The sequence below is a fragment of the Tasmannia lanceolata genome, unplaced genomic scaffold, assembly GCF_043159265.1.
Source record: "Tasmannia lanceolata isolate RefF3 unplaced genomic scaffold, GAP_Taslan_0.1 ptg000002l, whole genome shotgun sequence".
NCBI lineage: Eukaryota > Viridiplantae > Streptophyta > Magnoliopsida > Canellales > Winteraceae > Tasmannia > Tasmannia lanceolata.
Window position 1 is genome coordinate 14143961 of NW_027518679.1, and position 26900 is coordinate 14170860.

At 44.6% G+C, this 26900-nt stretch overlaps 1 protein-coding gene across 6 annotated transcripts in view; it reads right to left on the reverse strand.

Annotated features, from left to right (window-relative positions):
- LOC143877897 (Plastid-lipid associated protein PAP / fibrillin family protein) overlaps positions 1–26900 on the reverse strand; it is a 44451-nt gene that overhangs the window by 12459 nt on the left and 5092 nt on the right. For 2 of the 6 annotated variants that reach the window (XM_077380423.1, XM_077380319.1), the window contains exon 4: positions 38–121. The exons of 2 other annotated variants lie outside the window; for them this stretch is intronic. In XM_077380423.1, the coding sequence (XP_077236538.1) occupies positions 38–121 (84 nt within the window). Of the gene's footprint in view, positions 1–22; positions 122–26900 lie in introns of all 6 variants that reach the window. 2 more of the 6 variants (XM_077380404.1, XM_077380237.1) reach the window with 1 other exon arrangement.

A 26900-nucleotide genomic window follows, 5' to 3' on the forward strand; every position in this document is an offset into this window, starting at 1 on the left:
TAAGGCAGAAGTGGTGCTCAACTGAATTGGATGCGACCTTGAAAGAGGCCACGATGGTGAGCTGCCCTGTCAACATCTTCAGTCCTTTCACATTGAACTTTATCACATTCACTGCTTTACCCTGTTTTTTCCGTAATAAAACTTTGTTCAAATTGCAAAATACGGAAAAATAAAATGAAAAAGGATGCAAAAATAGGGCATAATGTCACCGAATTCATCTGCACCAACGAAACTATCTTGATCAAAACATCATCCTTCTGAATTTCTTTTCCATTTTTTGCACTAGCAATTCTTCTTAATTAAAAACATTATTCTGCAATACAACAAATTACCATGTACGGCCAACCGCAAAAAAAAAAACAGGGCCCAAAGAGAGGGGCCACATGTGAAGGGGAGTGTTGAAGTACAATTGATTAGATAACACCGACTCTAAAAGCTTAAGCTATGGAGTAATTGGTTGTCTAACATAATCAATAGGGAAATGATGTTAAGTTTTGCACACACACACAGGTTAGTTGTTAAGTTTTGCAGGAAAGAAAAATGTTAAAGGGGGTGAATTTATCCTCAACCAGTGAACCATTCTCACAGAAACCGTTAAAACGGGCCGGCTGGGTTCAATATTATGTAATGGTTGAAACTTGAAATAAATGGTGTGGAATTAAGTAAAATAGAATTTGTACTTTTGGAAAATGGCGTCCATTAGACAAGTGAGATGGGCTGGTAATATCGTCGCAATCGTCCATATGGAAACATATTCATATCATCTAGACTTTCCATATGATGGGCCCTATCACCGATGATAAAACCATCATTTTTCAATCAATGGGACTTCTACTAGTGAAAGTAGACAGATAATTTCTTTTCTAAGAGGCAGAAAGGTAAACGATTGTAAAGTATTAGGAAAATGCCCAAATCCTCCCAGTTTTTCCAAGTATTTATCGGAACTTCAAAATTACAAAATGTCTAAGATCCACAGAGGTTTTAAAGTATTTACGAAAACCTACTTAAAAATCAACTACCATCCTGTGGCATTTTAGGACAATTTCACCCTTTCAATTTTTAATATATCTAGCTCCATTTCACCCTGTAGAAAAAAAGGCAGGCTCAAGAACTATTATATGTTAAGCAAACATATAACAGCTTGAAATACATTTATTAGTGAATGTAATAATGAGGGCCCACAATGTGAATAAACCATGGCCCGGCAAACATCCCCATCGAATGATCCTGACCCACCTTCAATCAGTTGGATAGTTCAATAATAAAAATTTAAGGGGAATGATATTTTCCCCCTTTCTAACGGATAAAATCCCCCCTTGAAGAAAAACGTTAAAGGGGGTGAATTTATCCTGAAGCAGTGAACCATTCTCAGCTCCGCAAAAAGCAACCGGAAAAAGAGGCGAGGCAACAACAGAGAAGACTAGGAACGCAATCCTACTCTCCCTGCTAGTCCCCTCCGACCCACTCATTCACACACCCAGAAAGGAGCCTACGCGTTGGCCCTGGTAACCGTAATCAAAACCCCTTCCCCTTCTCGCTGTCTTTTATATTGATTGGTCGAAGGATCTGACTTGGGTGTCGAAGTGGTCGTCCGGGACCCACCCCGGACCCCCTGACCCCCTTTGTTTGTGATTGCAGACCCCGCGGAGGCCCTCTACTGACCGCGCGATCACAGACCCGGATTCAGACGCCATCATATTAGTGCCATCCGTGGGACTCGTCGAGTACTGAACGCCTTATGGCGATGAGAAACCACACCCAACAGCAAGAAACAGGGGTAATAACCAGGAGTCAGGCTCAGCGTGCACAAACCAACACCTCAAGCTCCCGAGAGCCCAACTCAGCACTCTCGGGCCGACACCAGCCCTCCTCTAGCGCACTGCAGATGGCCCCCACCATGGAGATGTTCAACGAACTCCGCCGAGAACTACTCCAACGCTTGCCTCCTCCGGACCCGGAGAGGCCCCTGACAATGCAGGACCAGACAGAAGCCTACAACGAAGGCAACGAGGAATAGCCAGGGGAGCGTCATCCCCGGCAAAAGCGAGCACTGACTCGCCGGATGCCGTCCCCATCGACGAATAGCCCTTTGCCCCCGCAGCTAGGGGACACCAGCGAGACAGCGGGAAGCAGGCTACGCTAAGCCGCACTCCCCCTGTCCGGGCTGCCCGTCTCCAGGAACCGCCCCTGGCTCGGACGGAAGAAGTAGCAACCTCAACGCAACCGCCCAGCGTGGATCCGATAGCCGACCTGCAGAGGCAGATCCGAGAGGTAAAACTAGAAATGAAGAAGCCCTACGCCCATGGCATCCTCGACGAATGGGAAAGGGAAACGGCATCCCCATTCACCTCGGAAGTCTTAAAGACCCCAGCGGAAGCAGGCATAGACCTCTCCCGTTTCGGTCTGTACGACGGAAGCACTGACCTCCTCGAGTTCCTCCAAACTTTCAAAAGGGTAATGACGCTCCAGGGCGCGTCAGACGGATTCATGTGCAGAGCCTTCGCCTCCCTGTTAAGAAAGACCGCTAATGACTGGTACATGAGATTGCAGCCCGACTCCATCGCATCTTTCCACGAATTCGGAAGGAAGTTCAGCGCAAGATTCACCAACAACCGCCTCCGCCATGATCCAGCGGACGCCCTCTTAGCCCTCCGGTAGGGAAGAAACGAGACCCTAAGAGACTTCATGTTAAAATTCAACGCCGAATTGGCCCAACTTTCTAACGTGGACGCCAAATAGCGGTCGCAACACTAAAGCACACCACCACCGATCCAAATCTCAAGCTGCATCTCACCCTCAAGCCACCACGGGACCTACAGGAACTTGAATCCAAGGCTGACAAGTTCGTGCGAGCAGAAGAAGCCTGTGCCCGAGAGCAGAACCATCCCGGCCCCGATGAAAGAAAAAACAACGACGGCCGAAGGATCATGAGGCCACGGGCCGAGGAGAAACAGGCGAGCCGGAACCCCATCCCCGTCTTCGAAAGACTGGGAAGCGCCCCACTAAAGGTTCCCCTCTCCCATGTCCTACTAGCTATCAGAGATCAGGGTCTCCTGACCCCCCCAAGAGAATGGCCACGGACCCAAAGAAGCGGTCCGCCAAAAAGTTCTGCGAATTCCACGGGGACCACGGCCACGAAACTGACCATTGCTTCAACCCCCGCCTCCAGCTGGAAAGGCTGGCCGAAGAAGGGCACCTGAATCAATATCTCAGAAGCCCTGGCGGAAATTCGCACGAGGTCCAGCATCCACCCGACGAGCCCAGAGGTAGGTGTCAGTCACCCAATAGGCGCCGGTCCAACAACCATCGCCAATCCACAAGCCGACACCGATCCCCTAGCAGGCATCGCTCCCGAAGCAGACGTCGATCACGCAACAGACACGACACACGCCGCCACGAGCGCCCCCGGAAAGAAGAGCCCCCCGAATAACTGCAGGCCCGTGAACAGCCGCCCACCATTATCGGAAAAATCAACATCAACACGGGCGGGCCAGCAGCGGGAGGGCGGACAACAGCTGGTCGGCGGGCATATGCGGAGCGGGTATTCTCCATGGATATGCCTTCCAAAAAGGCCCGAACAGATCCGCCCCGTGAGGACCAGATCATCACTTTCTCCAATGAAGACCTCAATGGGCTACAAGTCCCGCATGACGACGCACTGGTCGTCAGGCTAGTCGTCGCCAACTTCGACATAGGAAAGAGCCTGGTCGACACAGGAAGCTCCGTCAACGTGCTGCACCTCGGGACTTTCGAAGAGATGAAACTGGGCAAAGATAGGCTGGGACCCGCGGAGTATTCCATCTACGGGTTCTCCGGTGCGTCCGTACGGGTCGACGGCAAGATCGACTTACCTGTGACCTTTGGGACGTACCCCCTCCAAAAAACCATCCTGAACACCTTCATGGTCGTAGACATACCGTTCACTTACAGCGCCATCATTGAGCACCCCGCTCTAAGAGATTTGGGGGCAGTGGTCTCCACCCCCACCTCAAGATGAAATTCCCCATTCCAACCGGAGTAGGGAAGGTCCGGGGCCAGCAGATGGTAGCACGCCAGTGCTACGCAGCGAGCCTAAGAGGAACCAACGCTCCGGCCGAGAACTTCACAATTGGTAGTGATGACCCCCGGCAGCAGGCCCGCACGATCAGAGGAGAACCTGCCGAGGAGCTAGACTCCATCCCCATAACCTAAGATCAGCTGAGAGACGAGTCCGGATCAGTTCCCTACTAAAAGGCCCCCTGCGAGACCAGATGATCGACTTCCTCAGAACCAACAAAGACATGTTCGCATGGTCTGACAAGGACATGCCCGGGATACCTAAGGAGTTGGCCGTTCACAAGTTAAACGTGAACCCAGCCCTTAAACCCGTCCAGCAGAAGAAGAGGAAGTTCGCGGTAGAACGTCAAACTCACATAAAGGCCGAAGTGGAGAAGCTACTACAAGCCGGGTTCATCAGAGAAATCCGGTACCCCGAGTGGCTGTCCAATGTCGTCATGGTCAAGAAGGCTAGTGGAGGCTGGCGGGCCTGCCCAAAGGACCCCTACCCCCTCCCGCGCATAGACCAACTCATCGACGCCACATCCGGGCACGAACTCCTCACCTTCTTGGATGCATTCTCTGGTTTCAATCAGGTGAAAATGCACGAGCCAGACATCCCGAAAACAGCGTTCATCACCGACCAGGGTGTCTACTGTTACACCGTTATGCCCTTCGAGTTAAAAAACGCAGGTGCCACCTACCAGCGGCTCGTAAATAAGCTATTCCAGGCGCAAATCGAAAGAAACGTAGAGGTGTATGTCGACGACATGCTGGTAAAAAGTTTGGAGTCCTCCAAACACATCTCCGACCTTCAGGAGACTTTCAACACCCTACGACGAGCCCGAATGAAGCTGAACCCCGCAAAATGCGCCTTCGGGGTAACCTCCGGAAAGTTCTTAGGGTTCATGGTTAGCCAGAGAGGGATCGAGGCCAACCCCAAAAAGATCCAGGCCATCCTAGACATGGAACCCCCGACAACAGCGGTAGAAGTACAGAGGCTCGCGGGTCGAATCACGGCCCTCGGCCGATTCATGCCACAGTCGGTGGAAAAATGCCAACCCTTCTTCAAACAACTGAAAAATATACGAGAATTTGAATGGACCCCGGCCTGTCAAGAAGCATTCGACGCCCTGAAACAATACCTTCAAACACCACCCGTACTCGCCAAACCCGAGCCGGGGGAAGAACTATTTCTGTATCTGGCCATCAGCCCCACGGCGGTGAGTGCGGTATTGGCCAAGCAAAGCGACAAGAAGGAACATCCGGTGTACTACGTGAGCAAGACTCTCCACGGTGCAGAGGTCCGGTACCTAAACATAGAGAAATTCGCCCTCGCAGTCGTCAGCGCCGCCCGGAAGCTCCGCCCCTACTTCCAGGCCCACCCCATTGTGCTTCTGACCGACCAAGCCCTAAGGAAGATTCTACAAAAACCAGAGACCTCGGGCAGGATGGTAAGTTGGGCCGTCGAGTTGGGAGAGTTCGACATACAGGTCCGCCCGAGGCCGGCTATTAAATCCCAAGCCCTCACTGACTTTATAGTGGAATCCACGGCCCCGGTCGCGGAACCAGCAACAATGGAAAATGGTGAGGCCCCACCGAACAGACGGCTCGCAAAGACATGGCGCCAGACTCAGCGGAACAGAGCGACGAGATTCATTGGACCCTGCACGTTGACGGCTCAGCAGGTAAAACAGGGCACGGGGCGGGAGTGGTCCTCCACGGCCCAGAAGGATTTACGCTGGAATACGCCCTCCGGCTAGATTTCAAAGCCTCCAACAACGAGGCTGAATACAAAGCCTTGCTAGCAGGACTAAGTCTAGCCGCAGAGCTCGGTGCAGAAAAGTTAAAAGTCTATAGCGACTCCCAGCTCATCGTCAACCAAGTGAACGGAATATAAGAAACCAAGGGCCTCAGAATGAAGAGATACCTCCAGAAGGTAAAAGAAAAACTGCAAAGAATGGGAAAAGTCGAGATCCTCCAGGTACCGCGAGACATGAACAATCGAGCGGATGCATTGTCAAAAATGGCCGCCGAAGAGACCCATGACTTCGACACCATGCTCACAGAGATACTGCCCCACCCCAGCATCGACGAAGTGCAAGTTTTGGAGATTCCACCAGGACCGAACTGGATGGACCCCATCATGCGATACCTGAAAGACGGGATACTGCCCGAAGACAAGCTGGAAGCCCGACGCCTAACCGCAAGAGCCGCCCACTACGTGGTCCATGGGCCCAGGCTCTACAAATGGTCATATACATGACTGTATCTCCGATGCTTGGTACCGTCCGAATCAGAGTACGCGCTACGAAAAGTACATGAAGGAATCTGCGGAGACCATGGAGGTGGCAGGACTCTGGCCCAGAAAATCGTTAGGCACGGTTACTTTTGGCCTACGATCCTCAGGGACGCCAAGGAGTTCGTCAAGAAATGCAGCCCATGCCAAAGGTACGCAACCACCCCCCGTCAACCGGCCACACCATACGCCACGATAGCAGGGCCCCTGCCTTTCGCCATGTGGGGCATGGACCTGCTCGGGCCATTCCCAAAAGCCCCCGGGGGACACACAATGTTGTACGTCGCCATCGACTACTTCACCAAATGGGTCGAGGTTAAAGCCGTAGCAAAGCGCCAATTCGAAAGCGACGGAGAAGTTCTTTTATCACGACGTGGTCTGCCGTTTCGGCATTCCAAAGACACTTGTAACGGACAACGGGCCCCAGTTCGCAAGTGCTGGATTCGGCAGATTCTGCGATAACCTAAGCATCGAACACTGTTTCGCCTCCGTAGCACACCCACAGGCCAACGGGCAGGTGGAGGTAACTAACAGGATCTTGCTTCAGAGCCTCAAGAAAAGACTAGGAGAAGCTGGAAAAAACTGGGTAGAAGCACTCCCTAGCGTCCTCTGGGCCTACCGAACAACGCCACGAACCGCGACTGGGGAATCCCCTTTTAGCTTAACCTTCGGGGCCGAAGCGGTCATTCCACTAGAAATCGGCCTCTCCAGCTTCCGCACAGAGAATTATGACGAACAGAGAAACTCTGACCTCCTCTGGAACACTCTCGATCTCGTGCTCGAGAAAAGAGAGCAGGTCCTCCTCCAAACCGCCTCCTATCAGCAAAGGGTGGCACGGTACTACAACGCCCGAGTAAAAAAGCGCTCGGTAAAGCCCGGAGACCTGGTACTACGACGGGCAGAGGTATCCGACCCCCGCAACACCAGGAAACTCGCACCTAAATGGGAAGGACCATACAGGGTCGTTCGAGCACTCCGCCCCGGGGCCTATCAGCTAGAACGCCTCGACGGGACCCCGGCCCCTCGAAGTTGGAGCATAGACAACCTCCGAGAGTTTTACCAGTAAAAAGATAGGGTAAGTTCCGTGCTTTCCTTTAAAAGTATGACAAGTGTTTTGTTTGTTTCCTTTTTTCTAGAAGCAAAGATGTATTCTCCTCCTTAACAAATCAATGGAATAGCGTTTCTACCTGAGCAATACGCATCTCCACTTTCCGGCCCATGATAAATAAGGGACCCGAAAGAAGACAGGGAGTGAGACAGAGGTACCATCGGGGCCACCCCCCCGAAGATACCCTAAAACGCTCCCCATGAAAAAAAAAGACAGGGAGTGAGACAGAGGTAGCATTGGGGCCGATCCCCCCGAGAATACCCTAAAACGCTCCCCATGAAAAAAAGACCTCCCCTTTAAGGGCAGACGGGACCCATTAACCCCGAACTGATCACTCGAGGGGAAGATAGTCCTTCCGTAAAAAAAGACGCCCTACGGGGTGCACTAGGAGTACCCTCGCCAACAAAGATCACAACTTAAATAAGTCGAAATAGCAATACCGAAAGCTCAAAAAGCTCACGGCACATCATACATAAAGGAAAGAAAAGTTCAAATGTTATTACAGACCAAATACGTCAATAAGACCAAAGTAAAGAAAAACAAACTCCCCGGAGCATCCGAACGTTACTGAGCCCCTTCAGAAGTCTCTGCGACTACAGGATCTACCAAGGCAGCCACCTCCTCCCCGGCCGACTCCGGTACTTCCACCGGTACCGGCAAAAGACCCTCCGGAGCACCTCCCTCAGCCTCATGCATCAGCTTGTCAAGAGGGAAGGAAGGATCGACTTCTTCAACACGCCGCCGGCATTCAGCAAAATCATCAATCTCAATGTCCACACTGAACGCGGCCGCGGCCTTGAGAAACTCCTCGGAGTCGCGCCACTCCTCCCGCACCTTCACCAGTTCCCTGGCATGCGTTCGACGAGCCACCGCCAATTTGTCCTCCATACGGCTTCTCCCTTCTATGGTTGTCCGGAGGTCCGCCCGAAGTCGAGCAACAGTATCATCAAAGGCTGCCTTCTCCGCCCGGGCTTTGTCCAAGTCCTCGCTCAGCTGCCGGACTCGCTCCTCAAAAACACCGATCTCAGCCTCATCCTCGAGCAAGCACAGCACCATCCTCCTCGCATAGCTTTGGAACTGCAAAAGCAAGCCATCAGAAGCCTCGCTTGCGACCGGCCCAACCTTGCCGCGGCCATAAAATCAGAAGGGATCTTCTTGCGGCTCGCCAGACCCTTCGTCGCCGCCGCGATCCCCTTCCCCTTACCAGCATCACCAGAAGAAGACATACCTCCTGCCAAAAACAGGAGAACAACAACCACTCAGAACGAAGGAAGACAACAACTCAAGAAAAAAAGAAGGGGCTCACCAAGATAACTGGCGGAACTCTCCCCATTCCCTCGCCCATACAGCGGGCCCTCCTCTCCACAGCTCTCAGCAAACCGAGCCTCTTCAGACCCCTTTCCCATATAAACTCGGAAACATCAATAGGCCCAGAGGCAAGCTTCCCCAAGTCAAACTTGCTGTAATCAGACTCGTCGGGGAGGGACTTCCTTCGCCACTCAATGGAGCGCCTCCAAGAGCGAGGAAAGTCCCAGCCAACGTTCGATGGAGGAGTGATGAACACATACTCCTCCTTCCACCTTTTGATAGAAGAAGGCAAGTTCGCCGCAATTTTCACCTGCGGACGCTGGGTCAGATATAACCAGCTGTCCTCCCCCTTCACCAACGGGCTAAGGGCAACACAGGCCCGGAGCAGTGGGATGGTAGGCTGAACCTTGTGAAGACCCGCCTTGGCCACAAAGGCCAAGAGAGTGCGCCAACTATTAGGCGCCAGTTGGGAGGGGGCCACCCGGTAAAACTCAAGGGCCTCTACTATAATACCCAAGAGCGGGAACCTAACCCCCGCCCGAAAAGCCTCCACGTAGAAAGCTACCTCATCCTCCGTGGTACCTTCACACACCCCCTCTGCAAAGGATGGAACCCTAACCCCGTAACCATCGGGAATGTGAAACTCCCTCCTAATCGTCTCCGCCGCCCCTTCTCCCAAAGTGTTCCTGAAACACGTCACCCGACCGGGACGAATAACGGCGCCAGACTGAATGTCCCTAATCTCCGCCTCACGAGCAGAAGAAACTCGAGCAGGAGACTCCGAAGGAGCGGCCCCCACCGATGACCTAGAGGCCCCGGAGCTATCTTTCAACTCCGTAGGCTGCTGTACATCTCGAGAGTCGCCGCCCCCTCCCTCTACAAACAACCGCCTCCTTTTTCTTGACGGAGCCCTCTCCACTATTTCCACCGACTCAGAAGAGGGACTCTGAGGAACAGTCGCGACAGACATCGTAAACTATCAAATGTCGGATGAAATAAAAGACACAGAACTCACCGAAAGAAGGTTGGTGAAGAGCAATACGTAGAAAAATCGCCGCGGAAGAAAACCCGTTTCACCCGAGGAAGACGAAGAAATAAGACAAAGAATGAAATCCCCAAAAAGGCTTTAAAAAGGGCTAGGGTTTCAACACGCGTCGTTTGATCTCCCTTCCTTTCTAATCCGATGAGACGCGCACACGTGGCGCCGATTGGGAAATTCGAGGGAACCGCCAAAAGTCGAAGCGCCATACGGAAAAGACGTCCCTACCCCTACCGCTAAGTGACTTCCCCAGCAAGCCATCCCTAAACCCTCACCATGTGCGATGGCAAAGGGCTCGGGACCCATCATAAGGGCCCGGCATACAAATCCACAAGATGAAAAAGACCACGTACGATGGCAAAGGGCTCAGGACCCATCAAAGGGCCCGGCATACAAATCCACAAGATGGAAAAGACCACGTACGATGGCAAAGGGCTCGAGACCTATCAAAGGGCCCGGCATACAAATCCACAAGATGGAAAAGACCACGTACGGTGGCAAAGGGCTCGGGACCCATCATAAGGGCCCGGCGTACAAATCCACAAGATGGAAAAGGCCATGTTCAATAGCAAAAGATTCGGACCCCACCACAAGGGGCCGGTATACGAATCCGCAAGACGAAAAATACAGCGTATGGCAAAAAAAAAAGGCTCAGAGCAAGTCACAAGGGCCCGACGTACAATACCACCAGACGAAAAAATATCAAGCACAGCGAAAAGGGCTCGGGTCGCGCGGGAAAGCAAACATGCGAAGGGAAAGCAAACACAAGATACAAGTCATAAAAAACCGAAAAAAGAGTCATTCATAAACTACTTCCTTCTGGCCCACGGGCCTACAAAAAGGGGTGAGCAAAAACAAAAAGGCACGCAGGCTCGGGCCCCCAAGGCCCCCAACAAAAAAAAGGGCCCCCTCCAAAATCCTGCTCATCCCGCCGCCTCCAGCTCAGAGCGACTGGCCGCTGAAGGAGTTTTTCGCATCGGAAAGCTCCTTATCACTATGATCCTCCTCCGAAGAGCTCCCCCAACGCCGATTCTCAGCAAATCGGGTCTGGTCATTTAACTACCGCACTCGATTCCTCAACAAGTCATTCTCCGTACGCAAGGCCGCTATCTCCCGATCCATGTCGATCATCCGGCTACAAACCTCCATTTCCCTACGATGGACATAAGAAAAGAACGATCGGTGGCGGTGAATAAAAGCTTCATGGGACTCCCTTTCGAAAAGGGGAGAACGAGGAGAACGCTGAGGAAGCCTTGGAGGCAGGTTCCCCTCAGGAACTCCTCGCCGAGGCCCCAAACCATCAGGGTTTGTCTCGGGACTACTGGGAGGACTCCCTTCAGTAGCTACCCACTTAGAGAGAGGCCTTGGAAAGACGACGACATCCCCGACAAGCCCGAAGAAAGGCCGGAAGAAAGCGAAGAAGGGAAAGGAACGGAAGGATAATCTGCATACAAAGCAGAAGAACTCGCTTCTTATAAGCCCTATGGAAGACTCTCGGGAAGGAGAGCGAAGCGACTCGCCTACGCGTGTCCATTGCCCATTGGATGGCCAACCGGCGCAGCGTAATGACACCACATTTCCTCGGGAAGGAGCCGCTGGACGAAACAACACGTCCTCTCGTAGCCCAAGGCTCCCATAAATGCTTTCGTCACGATATTCCTCAAACCAGGTAAACAAGCCTGCTCCCTTGGACCAGTCGAGGGACCAAAGGTAGTATTATGATGAGACATAAAAAGCGGCGCCGCTCTTGGCTTTTGCCAAGTGTCGCCCATACACCCATGCAGCCAAACCTTCGTAAAGAGAGCTGATGGGAAACGGCAAGACCGTAAGAATTCGGCATGTGTCGCTTCCTCGCCGTCCAAATCTCACCATCACTAGGCACGTCCGACTCCTCCCCACCAAAGGAGAGGGAGGGGCCCGGAGGCAGGAAAACAAGCAGAAAGGGCCCAACCCCAATCCCACCAAAGCAAAATGCGCGCCCAGGACCGGGGCCCCGGCGCTAGGCCACGGTGCACGAACACAGCTGGCGAAGGGAATTAAAAGCCCCGGGAAAAGGCTCGGAATCCCCCGCAGCTCTGGACTGACCGTCACAGGTCCTCACAACCAAGATAATTTATATCAAACAGATGGAAAAAGCGACACAAAGAGACACGGCGCGAATTCATAAAGATTACACATTCACATCATCCTGGCCCACAGGCCTACAAAAAAGAAAGGGAAACAAGAAATAAAGCGCAGGGCACGCAGGCCCCAAAATCCCCGACAGGAAAAGGGAACGGCGCGCAGAAAAACAGGAAAAGCCAGAGACTAATCAGAGGAAGACTCCTCTCCCGAAGGGTTCCCCTCCTCTTCCCAAGAGCTCTCCAGCAGGGAGTCCACCTCGTACTCAAACAACTGTTCATTGAGAAAGAAAACTTTTTTCTGTAAAGCCTCGTTCTCCCGCTTCAAGTCCTCGATCTCCTTGCCCATCTTCAAAATACGGCCACGCAATTCCGTTCCCTGGTGATAGGCTCGGGAGAAAAAAGACCACTCCCTGGCGACACGGGATCGAGACGATTTATCTTCCCTAGGCAAGGAGGAAAGGCGAAGGGGGGGGAGCAGGAGGAAGAACCCGGCTTCCTCCTAGCCTTCTTCCGACGAGCTGCAAGATCCTCCTCCGGATTGGAAGACAAGTCGGGGTCACTCGAGGATTCCTGGAAGAGACGGGCCTTGCCCCTAACTCGCGAAGGAGAACCGGACATGTTGTTGAAGAAGGCACGAAAGGACACCTACTACAAAAAAAGGGGGGGACGAAAAGCCACAACAAAGCGCCAGGGTAATTCCCCTTTTTAAACTCAAGAAAGGAATCCTGGTGCCTCGAAACAAGGCATCCCACCTAACGACGCTACCGCTTCCCGGGGACGGCCGCCGGATAAAACGGCACACCTCCTCGTACCCCGAAGCCCTCGTAAATGCCCTCATCATGACGTCGCTCGAACAAAACGTTACTCCCTTGGCCCATTCAATGGACCAAAGGAGTAAGGGGGAGTTATGATGGGACACAAATACGGCGTCGCTCCCAGATATCGCCACGTGTCGTCCATGCACAAGGAGAGCCTAGCCATCTGAAGAAAGACGTTGGAAAACGGTAAAGACCATGCAATCATGACATGTGTCACTGTCCAGGCCTCATCATCACAAATTATGGAAGGAAATGGCCGGCGAAGCCACGCGCGCCGGCGAGGCAGGGGAACGGCCCAATCCTGCAAAGGAAGGCTTTCCCTCCATAATGATGAAAAGGGCCGCGCACCTCCCTTTAAAAGGGAGGGAAAGGAAGAAGAGAGGGGATCCACGTTTTTGGAAAGGACTTCCCCCATTCTCAGCTCCGCAAAAAGCAACCGGAAAAAGAGGCGAGGCAACAACAGAGGAGACTAGGAACGCAATCCTACTCTCCCTGCTAGTCCCCTTCAACCCACTCATTCACACACCTAGAAAGGAGTCTACGCGTTGGCCCTGGTAACCCTGATCAAAACCCCTTCCCCTTCTCGCTGTCCTTTATATTGATTGGTCCAAGGATCTGACTTGGGTGTCGAAGTGGTCGTCCGAGACCCACCCCAGACCCCCTGACCCCCTTTGTTTGTGATTGCAGACCCCGCGGAGGCCCTCTACCGACCGCGCGATCACATACCCGGATTCAGATGCCATCAATTACCTTTTGACAAAAGAGATTATCTAATTCTTTCTTAGTTTTTCATATTTAGTCCTAAAAGCAAGTAGGTTTTTGTCATTTTCACTTAAATATTAATATCGTGGGCTTTCTGGGAAGGGTCCACCATATAAATGTTTTGGGTCCTCTGATTGCTACCGTACAGACCACGGACACATCCTGTTTTATGCAAATATCTTACACGACCAATGATCATCATCAGAATTTCAAGTACTCACACTAATGGTTTTAAATTTCGGTTTCCTGTGCAATTTCAATGTTCACCAAAACGAAATTTCGGTTGAGGTTCGGTAGAAGCTCACGAAATGTTGGTTATTTGTCACGGAATTTCAGCCTAAATTACCGAAATTTTGGCCTAATTTTTTATTTTGTAAAGAAATAAAAAATTAGTATTTTTTCAAAATTTCAACCAAAATTACTGAAATTTCCAAAATTTCGACCGAAATTTGGTATATTTCGCTGATTTTGGTTTCGGTGTTGACCAAAATCCGAAATTTTGGATTTCGGTCGAAATTTAAAACCATGCTCACAAGTCATCTTATGTTAGGTCAATCAAGGATTGCTTGAAGCATTACACCCTAGGTATCTAGTTTGGAATACCTAGTTTGCTGCCTCCAGCCCTATATATAGACATACACTAGGGTTATTGACAGGTTAATGGACTTTAGCCCATGTAGGCCTACTACACCGGTCCATTATCTTATTGGGCTTATATTAGAACATATTTAGGGCTATACTATATGCCTAACAATCTCCTCATATTGTAGACACCCCCATTTTGCTAGGCTTTAAAAAGCAAAAGATTCGGTAGTATCATCAATTTTTATATCCGTATTCAGCATTAGATTGGCATCCATGCATTTTAGGGTAGATTTCATTTCATTATGAGAGTTTTGAAGTTGATTCGGAATCCTGAAGGTCTCTAGGGGGTTCCTTTGGCCTCTGAAAGATGAAAGTTCAAGTTTCCAAGCAAATGAAAAAACTTGCTATTTTTAGAATTTTCAGGGTTTCCCTCATTTTTGCCTATTTTGCACTGCAGGGGTATTTTAATCATTCCCGATGTGTCTCGTTTGACCCCCGAGTTATATTTGAGAAATCTTGAGTGATTTTACAAATTTTGAAAAAGCTGCTATTTTTAGAAACTCATGGGGCTTCCACATTTTCATCATCTTATGGATATTTCAATCATTTCTCATATGTCCAAAACCATCTCGAGGGTACGGCTGATGGATTATGAGTAGTTTCGTAAGCTTTGGGAAACCTGCTAAATTTAGATCTCTCAAGATTTTCTCTTAGTCTTGCACTTCGGGGGTATTTTAGACATTTCCAAACATATCATATTTGGTCCCTAAGTTGTGTCTAAGAAATCTTGAGTCCGTTCATAAATTTTCAAAAATCTGCTATTTTTAGAATTTCTCAGGGTTTTCCCTAGTCTCGCCAAAATTCTAGCACCTTGGGGTAATTTGGTCTTTTCCTGTGTAATTCTTTTGATCCCCGAAATATGTCTGAGAGATTATGAATGATTTTCTGAATTTTGGAAAACCTGCTAAATTTAGAATTTCTCAGGAATTTCGCTTAATTTGGAAATTTTAAGTGTTGAGGGCATTTTGGGTATTTTCAGGGGATACCAAATGATTCTGTTTAATATTGCTCACCGAAAGGACCCAATTTTAAAAGTTTCTATTTTTGAAGTTTGACCACAAAGACTTTCCCTTTTTAATTTTTCCCTTTAAGGGTGAACCAATCTGAGGGTATTTTGGTCGCATTTGGATGTCTAACAGTCAAGTAGGGGCATTTTGGTCCAAAAAGTTATTTCCCAAAAAATATGGTCCGATCATGTGTGAGGGATGCACCATAAATGTCAAATGAGTTGGGTCCATATATAGAATGTTGAATTTAGAAAGATTTTACTGATTTTTTACGGAAAAACCGAAACCCGTGTGAAATGGCCCATTGGGCTAAAGCCCGCAAAGATGGAGCTCATGTGGGTTCACCCATGTGGGTCAACTACCATGGTGGGCGATCCACATGGTTGACCCACATGAGTTGAGCACCCACCTTGATGATGTCACAATGGTGACATCATATTTGTTAAAAGAAAAATAAAAAGAATAAAAAATGAAAAGAAGGAAAGAAGGAAAAGATGAATGATTGCTTAAAAAGATTTTCTTCCAAAGAAGCAATGTGGAATGAGAATAACATGTCATGATTGACAAGAAATTAAGATTGGAATCAAATCTAATTTGGAAACAAGAAAGAAAGAAAGCAAGAGGGAAAAATTGGAAACAAGCCAAAAAGGAGCTCTCACATTGGAAATTGCTATTTCTCTCTTAACCCTAACTTTTTTATATATAAAAATCAAAGCAAACAATCAAGAAAAGGGGGAAAAATCCAAATTCGTCCATTTTCTCTCTCCTCCCAAGAATTTTTTTTTTCTTTTCTCCCTTGAAGTGTGATCTCTCTCTGAAGTGTTCTTCAAAAAAGGAATTCTTGAATTCCTTCTTCTTCTCCAAGGCATCATACAATCAAGAATTATTAGAGTGTTCTTTGGGTCTTCTTCATCATAAAAAAGGGTGCGACAAAGCGTATACCTCGGATCTACGCACCCTAAAGACAAGGAGCGCGATCAACGTGGTGGAAATAAAAAAAAGCAAAGAAAGAAAGGGAAGAAAGGACGCAGGATCGAGCGTCGGCGAGATTTTTCGGAATTTTCAACTTTTGGATTCGGCGAGGATCTCCATCACAGGTAGGTGCACTATTTTCAGATTTTTCCAGGATTATTTGGTATTCTTTATATATTTTTGCATGATTTTTAGCATTTAATTGAATTTAATTCGATATTTTATGTGTGTGCTCAAAATCATTATCTACATGAGTGTTTCAATTCTAATTCGTCCCAAAATTTAATACAGTAATCTATTTAAATAGACTAAAATAACCATCGGATCGGATCGGACATTGAATCAAAGGATTTTGAAAATTTGAGTGAAGAGTGGAATTTCATTTAAAATAATGGCTGAGAAATTACAAAAGTTGAAAAAATAGCTATCTCAGGATGATTTGTTTTATGGAATTTCAAATTTTTCTTGTGTTAATCACATCAGAACAAGGTTAAAGGACATTTTCCGGAGTCGTAATTTTCTTGAAAATCGTGTTTTAAAAATAGAAAACTCTTCAAAAATATCTTTTTGACGAAGTAAAATAAAATATATACTAAACAGATTTCAAAATTAATGAAATTTCGTGAAAACATAATATGATACTGATACATTCTACCATGAAGTTTTGAGAATTTTTGGATTTTGTTTGATATATTATTTAATGTTTTCTTTGAAAATTATCAGATTTTGTGAGAATTTGTACTGACATCAGATCACAATTACAATTCTCAAAATTTTTACAGTAGTCTTACATTTCATATTTCTTGCTGCTGTAAAATTGTCAAGTGATTTGGATTTTGTTTCCTAAGGGTTCTAGTGTAAATCCATAATCTGGTTTTAAAATTGAAAAATCCGAAATTGGTAGTAAATGATTTTTAAAATTCATGAAAATCTCACAGCATGCTATGTTTACCCATATCTTATTTCTGTAGAAATTTCAATGAATTTAGATTTCTATTTCTAGTAGTTTCTGTGTTATTTTAACAATCTGGTCATATTATTGTTAAATCAAAATTAAATAGGAGAATAATGTAAAAATCTGCAAAAATTTTCCAGTAAGCTACATACATTCCCATCTTGCTGCTGTAGAAATTTCAATTTATTTCGAATTCGTTTGCAATAAATTCACTTGTAAAATCACTCATGCGGTTTAAAATTGATAAAATCCACTCAAAATTGAAATTAATTAAAAATCATTATCAAAATTTCTAAAGAACCTTAAATTTTTGTTACATATTAATTCTTTAATCCATTGAAACAGAAATCTTAGGATCTTTAGATTTCCCTGGTAAAATGGCCACTGCATCCATAATCGTATCCCAATTGCAACCGATCTTTGACAATTTGAATATTTAAGCTATAGCATGTTATTGGCTCCGAGGTTACTGTCCCCGGAAATCCTGAGATATGACAGGCAATAGGGTGCTATAACCTAAGTATTAAATTACACAAGGAAAGAGCGCACGATTCCCTTCCTTGGATGCCATTCGAGGCCGAAATTGGAGAACCCTAGAACCTTTAGTATTCCTTAAATGTCCAGATACCGAAAATCCTTGAAATCTGAAATTAATTAACTTCAAGAACTTGAATCAATTTATCTCATGTCTTTCGGAACCATTGGATTATGGTTTCCGATATAAGAACCATTAGAGCCCAACTTAGGAACACTTATGTCAGGTCGTGTCCTAGGTCTTAGGGAGTATTAAGTTTTAGGGAGTCCTAGAGTTAGGAGTCCAGCCTCATCACGGACGTTTGCTATGAATAGCAACCGTGCCATAGGTCTAGTTACACTAGTCAGCCAAATTTTCCCTAGGACAAGCCTAGTTACCTAGGATGTAGGTTAACCTGCATTAGTCTAAGGGACAACTTGCACTTAGATAGGATCATATAGCATCTTAGATGAAATCCTAGGATAATAAAATCTTCAATTTGAATTAAATAACTTCTCTTAAAACTGTTGAAACAGTCAATCCAGTCTAGATCGGTGTCTTAGTTGAGTTAGGCATAAGTAGCTTAGCTTAGGTGCACCGAACTACGTCGACTCTGATCCTAGTGAGACTTGGGTACGTAGGCAGCTTGGATGTCTGATGGCATACCAACCGCGAGTCAGCTCCACAACAAATTGTGGGATTTTGTATATTAATTTTCTTGTAAATGCTTAATTAAATCACTTAGGATTTTTCCATAAAATTAGAATTTTAGGAGAACTTTCACTTAGATTGAATTCAAACAAATTAAGAAATCAAGATACACATTTAGGATCTACATTGAAATTAGATCATAGGATGCATGTCACATAGTTCGCACATTAACAAAGAGTTGAATGAGCCATTTAAAATAAATTTAAAAGAGTTAACTTTTGGAATTGAAGACCGATTATCGGGCAGGAATGGTGCATATGGTGGATAACTCCCCATACCTTCCATTCTTGTAACCAGGTAACGAGTCTAGATTTCTGGTTAATTATGGGTCCTAGATCCCGCATCTAGGTGGCGACTCTGTCACTCTCTTTTGTGTGGAATTCGGATTGCCTTAGTGATCCCAAGTTCACATAAAAGATGAATTAAAATCAATAATAAAAATGCACACGCCAATCGCGTGGGTACGAGAGACCAAGAGAGAGTGTGGCAGCTCGCGCCCCACCCCTCTCGCGAGATCGGGTCCCACACATATGTTCTACATATAGCACTATCCAATAGATAGATAATGTGATGTCCAAACAAAATATTGAATCATCCATATCACCATATCAAAAAATATTCGTAATCCAACTGAAAACAAGAATACTTTTAAGAATAACCAAGAGGTTTAGAAATAATCTAAATTCAAACAAAAGCAGTTTCACATGTAAGTGAACTATTTATTCAACTGAAAAGAAAATAATAGTCCCCACTGCTCTATAAGGATTCACTCATCAAGTAAGTCATCCTCATCAAAATCCAAATCGAGGCAATCTCCTTCATTTTCACCAATTCCTGTAAATTACCAAATATGAATTTCATGAAAATGAATTCAATCATTTATGTAAAATACTAAAGTATCTAGTTCTACCAGAATAACTTAGTACATTTCATATTGGCTGAAAAATAAATATCAATAAGCATCATTGTCAAGTTTCAATACAAGGACAAGACCTAAATAGTTTCTTTTGCAAAAAGTCATTCCATGTTTCTATTTGGAATGTTACAGTCATCTTATCCAAATTCGAGTTAAGCTATATCATCAATTTTGGAATGAAACAACTTTTCCCAAAAAGGACATGCCATGAAATGTAGAATGACACAAGACAACTGTAAACATCATTGAAACATATCAAGTGTTTATCTTGGCCAAAAGAAAGATTCGAAAATTCAAAATAACATGGATGTAGGTTAATATCTGTCTATATAGTCTTTAACCCTATCTCCTCACAGTTTTGAATATTCGATATTTGTTCAGTCCCTTTATGAGAGCATTGGCCATATTATCCTTCGTTCGCACAACGACCAAAGTGATAATACCTCGTTCTATGAGATAATTCAGCGTGGCATGTTTCAGCCTGATATGTCTCATCTTACCGTTAAAGAGTGAGTTCTTTACAATCGTCATTGTAGCTTGATTATCACAAAACAAACTTAAAGAGTTAATCTTTAAACAGGTCAGTGGAATGTCCGAGATCAGATCTCTTATCCACTCTGCTTCATCGCCTGCAAAAGCTAGAGCATAAAGGTCTGATTCCATAGATCATAGAGCAATGCAAGTCTGTCTCTTTGACTTCCACGCAACAGCTGCTCCACTCAGTGTAAATATATAACCATTGGTAGATTTACTGTCTCCTAATTCTGAGCCCCATGACGCATCAGAATATCCTTCCAGGATAGGAAGATGGCCACTATAATATAGAGCATAATAAAGAGTATCTTTAAGGTATCTCATCAGCCTCATAAGGGCATTTTAGTGCTCATGACTAGAATTATTAGTGAAACGCTTCAGTATGCCTACCGTAAAGGCTATGTTTGGTCTAGTACAACTCATCGCATACATGAGACTACCAATCAGTATAGAATAATTCAACTGATTCACGCTGGCTCCTTCATTGGGTCTCAGCTTTTTGGTAAATCAAATGGTGTCTCAATCGATTTCCACTCACTATATCCCCATGTAGAAAGTAGTTTCTCAATATAATGGGCTTGGCTAAGAGTCACTTGCCTATCAAAACTTACTTTCATACCAAGAATGGTGTCTCTCCCACCAAGATCTTTCATGTTGAATTCTTTAGCCAACATTGATTTCATGTCACTCACTACAGAGAGATCAGAATCAAGAATCAACATGTCGTCTACATACAAGTAAATAATTGCAACATTATTCGGCACAGAATGAAAGTAAAGGCATTTATCTGAGTAACTAGTTTGAAAACTAGAGCTCTTTACTGCCTTGTCGAATTTTTGATTCCACATTTTAGGTGCTTGTTTAAGACCATACATTTTTTGTGGCAACTCCTTTCACACATCGATTTTTTTTGGCATTTTGTTTTACTTTCTCTTCGAGTTTTTTTGGGGTCTTTTCAAAACGCGGGTTCAAACAAGGAGAACCAGAGACGGAATTTCATCCTATCTGGTGGTGGTTCCTCCTTCGCGTTCAAAACTTGAAGTTCATTCCATCTGGAGAGCAAGGAGAATTGTATTGGATTTTTGGGATCCATCTCTCACGATTTGGATTTGTTTGGGCGTACATCTCTCTCCTTCAAAGCAAATCACGATTTGTTTGGGTTACTTTCTCTCTCATCTAAAGCTATAAAAAGACTTTTGTTGCTCCCATCCGAAGGACTTTTGGGCCTCAAGATCTGCCGTTTGGATTATTGTTTGAGGGGTTATAATCAAGGTTTCAAATTTTGGTTTCGATACCGGTTTCGGACCCCTCGGAAATCAAAATTTTGGCCGAAATTTTGAAATTTCGGCCGAAATCCGGCGAAACAAAGAAAACAGTATTTTATTTGATATAAAATTTCAGCTTACCGAAATTTCGGTAATTCGGTCGAAATTTCGGTAAAATATTAAAATAATTAAAAGAAAACAAGTTTTTTGGGTGAAATTTCGGAAAAATGAAATTTCGTCCGAAATTTCGACCGAAGTTCTGAAATTTTGGCCGAAATAAAATATCATTTCGGGTAAGTGTGATTTCGGTGTCGGTCTCCACCAAAATCCGAAATTTCATATTTCGGTCGAAATTTAAAACCATGGTTATAATTTCTCTCCCTTGGCTGGTTGCTCTTTGGCCGAATCTTGTGAGGAGCTAAAGCTTATGGTGGAAACTTTTGGGGCTTGATTTTGGTACCCGAAATTGCTTCATCCTAAACCAGTGGCAGCCGAAACATGGAATTTTTGTGGGCAAAATAGCATCGGTTGTTGGATTCGGCTTTGATTCGGTTCTTGGAGCTCGACTTGAATTTGGTTCTTGGATTCAGTTCTTAGATTTGGCACTCCGTCTCCCATCCAGGTGCACTCCTTTTAGTTTTCTTTTATCTTTCTAATACGATGGATAAAAACACTATTCCGTTTGAGATGATCAAACTTCAATCGTTTGGGGATCTGAATTTAATTCAAGGAAGTGAAAGACTCAATTCGGTCTAAAATATCTGAATTGTTTTTACACCGTTTTGAGTACCTTTGCTGATACGGTTGAAGATGTTGATGAATCTCAATGGCTTAGAGATGAGGATTTCTGCAAAGACTATTTGTTGAGTTGTCTTTCCGACCGTCTTACAGAAACCTATCGCAAATTTAACACTGCTAAAGAAATATGGAATAATTTAAATGCTCAATTCAAAAAGGAAGACGAATTGTCCAAGACTCATCTTGTCGACAAATTCATGGATTTCAAGTTGTAGGAAGACAAGGAAATCACTCCTCAAGTAACTGATGTTGAGAATTTCAGATCTAAATCGAACAATAAGAAAATTGTTGTATGTGATCCTTTTCTTGTGGGTGCAATCATATATAAATTACCATCTACATGGCACTCGTTCTGAAATCTCAGGGGTGATGGCAACCCAAGAGGGGGGTGAATTGGGTTTTAAAAACTTTTGCAAAAAATCAATGTGGCAGCTAAAAATAAAAGGCAAATGAAATCTTTAAGCACACAAATGAAAATAAACCACAAATGCACAAAGAGATAGAAAGAGTGCACCCGAGATTTATAATGATTCGGTCCCAACCTCGGACCTACTCCACTACACCAACACAATCCGTTGATGGCTTCACTATGGATTCCCTTAATGGCGGGGAATCAACCCAATTATAAATTGGTTCGGCTACGCCTCGCAAGACTCGCCACAAACCGGAGAAAGCTCCGCGTCTCCAACACCCGCTCTTGGGATGGCTACGCGCCCCTTCGCACTTGCCAAATATACAATGATCTTGAAGAAAGAAAACTAAAATCCCTTCAAGAGGGTTACACAGGATGGATAAAAGATTTACAAATATAAGCCTAATCCACTTCCTTGCTTAGAGATGATAGAGGCACTAAAACACTTTGATTTGATCTTTTAGATGTTCAAGATAATGCAAAAAAAGATAGTTTAGAAAGGTTGGGATAGTGTATATATAGCCCATTTAAAAATATGACCGTTTGAGGGTAAAATTATAAAAAATTATGTTGAAAATGTCAACCTGCGCAAGCCTCAACGACTACTTTGCCCGACAGTCGCAGTCGACAGGGCCATAGTGGTCGCCCGCCCCTCTCTGGCGCCCTTTTTATTTTCAAAATTCTTACTGTTGCGGTCGACCAGCCCCATGGCGGTCGCCCAGCGAGGGCTACCTGTTCGCTCAAAAATTCGGCTCAAAACCTTTCCGCGGTCGACCGGTCCTATCGTAGTCGTTCGCCCAAACCATGCTGGATTGTTTCTACTTCAACAGAAACATATCCCCGGACGACCGGCTTACCCCGGTCGACCGACCCGCCTTTGGATCACAAGTGCTGGATTTCCAGCCTTGCTTCCACGGTCGTCGGGGAAACCCCGGTCGACCGGCCCTGTGTAAAATTCCATTTTTACTTTAAAAGATCACGGGCTTTTGGGCCATGGTTTTTGGGCTTAAGTCCTATGTTTTCAAATACATTTTCAAGTTGGTTTTAAAATATGGTTAAGTGCCTTTGACATCTCTAAAAACAAAGGAGAGGAATACAAACTAAGTTGACTTGATAAGCACTTCAATCTTCTCTTGAACTTCAAGGCTTCAAGTCAACATGGATCATCTCTTCCATTCTTTTGGGTTCACAAGGTCTTCATGAAATGCTCCAAGCCTTCATCTTCCTTTGGCTTCAAATGATATTCTCCATTTGATTCATGCCACGATCCATACAATGTCCTTGACTTTTCTGTTTGATTACTTGAATCTCCAACACATGCACTTCAACATCAAACACATTAGAAATACGACACAAATCAACTTGTGTTTGGAATCATCAAAACATAGAAGATTGCCAAGGTGGGAACCATTGGGCTTACAATCTCCTCCTTTTTTATGATGACAACACACAAGGTGATTGCCACATTTTAGCACAATTTACCGAAAACTTCTCCCCTTTGTCATCACAAAAAGAAGGGATAAAAGTTTAAACATAAGGGATTAAAAATATGCAATGTATAGCTCCCCCTAAATCAAGGAATGAAACAATCTAAAATTCTCCCTATTTAAAAAATGAAATTCAAAATAAGAAGGATTTAGAAACATAAATGGTGTTTTGAAAAATAACAGAATTGCAAGCTCCCCCTAAATCAAATCTCCCCCTATTTGAAATACAAATAGAATATATGTGGGGGGTCATCAAAACACATTGCCAAGGTAAAGATGTAACAATCTAAACAAGAACCTTGGGCACAAACTACCAAAATAATAAAGATATTCAAGTTAAAGCATAAGCCCCTAATCTAATGCAAAAGCATAGAAAACTAGGTTGGGGCTTTTGGAACCCAGACCAACTTTGTTCCAATTGATTTAGATTTACTTAAAAGACTATTTTCAACCCATACCATTTTATTTTTACGTAAAATCCTAAACATACAATCACTTTTATAATGTCCACATCTACCACAATAATGACATGTAATACAACATGTAGAATGACATGTAACAATACAAGAAGATTTAAGATTTTTAACATTTTTCTTTTCTTCTTGTAAATTTTGGTTTTTAAAAACCAAATTTTCATTTTCTTTCTCAAATAAATTGCATCTTTGAATCAAATCAAAATTAGCACTAATTAAGTTTTCATTCATTTGATTCAAATCATCATTTTTGAGCGAAAAAGTATTAATTTTCACTTTTAAAGAATCAATCTCTTTTTGCATGTTGGAAATTGAAATGTTGAAATCCTTCTCAATATCAAAAGACTTTAAATGCTCATTAGGATTCACAACACAATCATGTATATGAGATGCATTAAAATCTACAAATACAAAATGGCAATCATAAGATTTATAGATATTTTCAAGTTTAACCCAAATTTCATGAGCATTTTTACATTTTGAAATTACATGAGGAGACAACGAGCAACAAATGACGATTAAAGCTTTAGCATTCAAATCAAGCCATTTGGAATCAATTTATCCCCTTTTCTTTTTAGAAAAAGATAAACCATTTTCATGCACATCCAAAATGTCATAATCTAATGATTCTAAAAAGAAAATCATACGAAATTTTTATTTATCAAAATTATTTTCATCAAAAATAGGTGGTTCTAAAATCGATTGGCCAAGTAGAAAATCCATGGGTTTTTGCCACAAAAAAAATCTTTCCTCTTTTAGATTTTTTAAATTTCAAAAATCCCTAAATAAGAGCCTTGTGCTCTGATACTAAGTGAAATCCCAGAGGTGATGGCAACCCAAGAGGGGGGTGAATTGGGTTTTTAAAACTTTTGCAAAAAATCAATGCGGCAGCTAAAAACAAAAGGCAAATGAAATCTTTAAGCACACAAATGAAAATAAACTACAAATGCAGAAAGAGATAGAAAGAGTGCACCGGAGATTTATAATGGTTCGGTCCCAACCTCGGACCTACTCCACTCCACCAACATAATATGTTGATGGCTTCACTATGGATTCCCTTAATGGCGGGGAATCAAACCAATTACAACTTGGTTCGGCTACGCCTCGCAAGACTCGCCACGAACCGGAGAAAGCTCGCGTCTCCAACACTCGCTCTTGGGATGGCTACGCGCCCCTTTGCACTTGCCAAATATACAATGCTCTTGAAGAAAAAAAACTAAAATCCCTTCAAGTGGGTTACACAGGATGGATAAAAGATTTATAAATATAAGCCTAATCCACTTCCTTGCTTAGAGATGATAGAGGCACTAAAACACTTTGATTTGATCTTTTAGATGTTCAAGATAATGCAAAAAGATAGTTTAAAAAGGTTGGGATAGTGTATATATAGCCCATTTGAAAATATGACGGTTTGAGGGTAAAATTGTAAAAAACAAGGTTGAAAAGTCAACATGCGCAAGCCCCAACAGCTAGTTTGCCCGACCGTCGCGGTCAACCAGGCCACAGCGGTCGCCCGCCCCTATCGGGCGCACCGTCGCAGTCGACCAGCCCCATTGCGGTCGCCCGCCGAAGGCTACCTGTTCGCTCAAAAATTCGACTCAAAACCTTTCCGCGGTCGACCGGTCCTATGGCGGTTGTCCGCCCAAACCATGCTGGATTGTTTCTGCTTCAACAGAAACATATCCCCAGTCGACTGGCTTCGACCGGCCCGCCTTTGGATCACAAGTGCTGGATTTCCAGCCTTGCTTCCGCGGTCGTCCGGGAATCCCTGGTCGACCGACCCTGTGTAAAATTCCATTTTTACTTTAAAAGATCAGGGGATTTTGGGCCATGGTCTTTGGGCTTAAGTCCTATGTTTTCAAATACATTTTCAAGTTAGTTTTAAATTATGGTTAAGTGCCTTTGACATCTCTAAAAACAAAGGAGAGGAATACAAACTAAGTTAACTTGACAAGCACTTCAATCTTCTCTTGAACTTCAAGGTTTCAAGTCAACATGGATCATCTCTTCCATTCTTTTGGCTTCCCAAGGTCTTCATGAAATGCTCCAAGCCTTCATCTTCCTTTGGCTTCAAATGATATTCTCCATTTGATTCATGCCACGATCCATACAGTGTCTTTGACTTTTCTGTTTGATTACTTGAATCTCCAACACATGCACTTCAACATCAAACACATTAGAAATACAACACAAATCAACTTGTGTTTGGAATCATCAAAACATAGAAGATTGCCAAGGTAAGAACCATTGGGCTTACAATCTCCCCCTTTTTTTATGATGACAACACACAAGGTGATTGCCACATTTTAGCACAATTTACCAAAAACTTCTTCCCCTTTGTCATCACAAAAAGAAGGGATGAAAGTTTAAACATAAGGGATTAAAAATATGCAATGTATAGCTCCCCCTAAATCAAGGAATGAAACAATCTAAAATTTTTCCTATTTAAAAAACGAAATTCAAAATAAGAAGGGTTTAGAAACATAAATGGTGTTTTGAAAAATAACACAATTTCAAGTTTCCCCTAAATCAAATCTCCCCCTATTTGAAATACAAATAGAATATATGTGGGGGGTCATCAAAACACATTACCAAGTTAAAGATGTAACAATCTAAACAAGAACCTTGGGCACAAACTACCAAAATCATAAAGATATTCAAGTTAAAGCACAAGCCCCTAATCTAATGCAAAAGCATAGAAAACTAGGTTGGGGCTTTT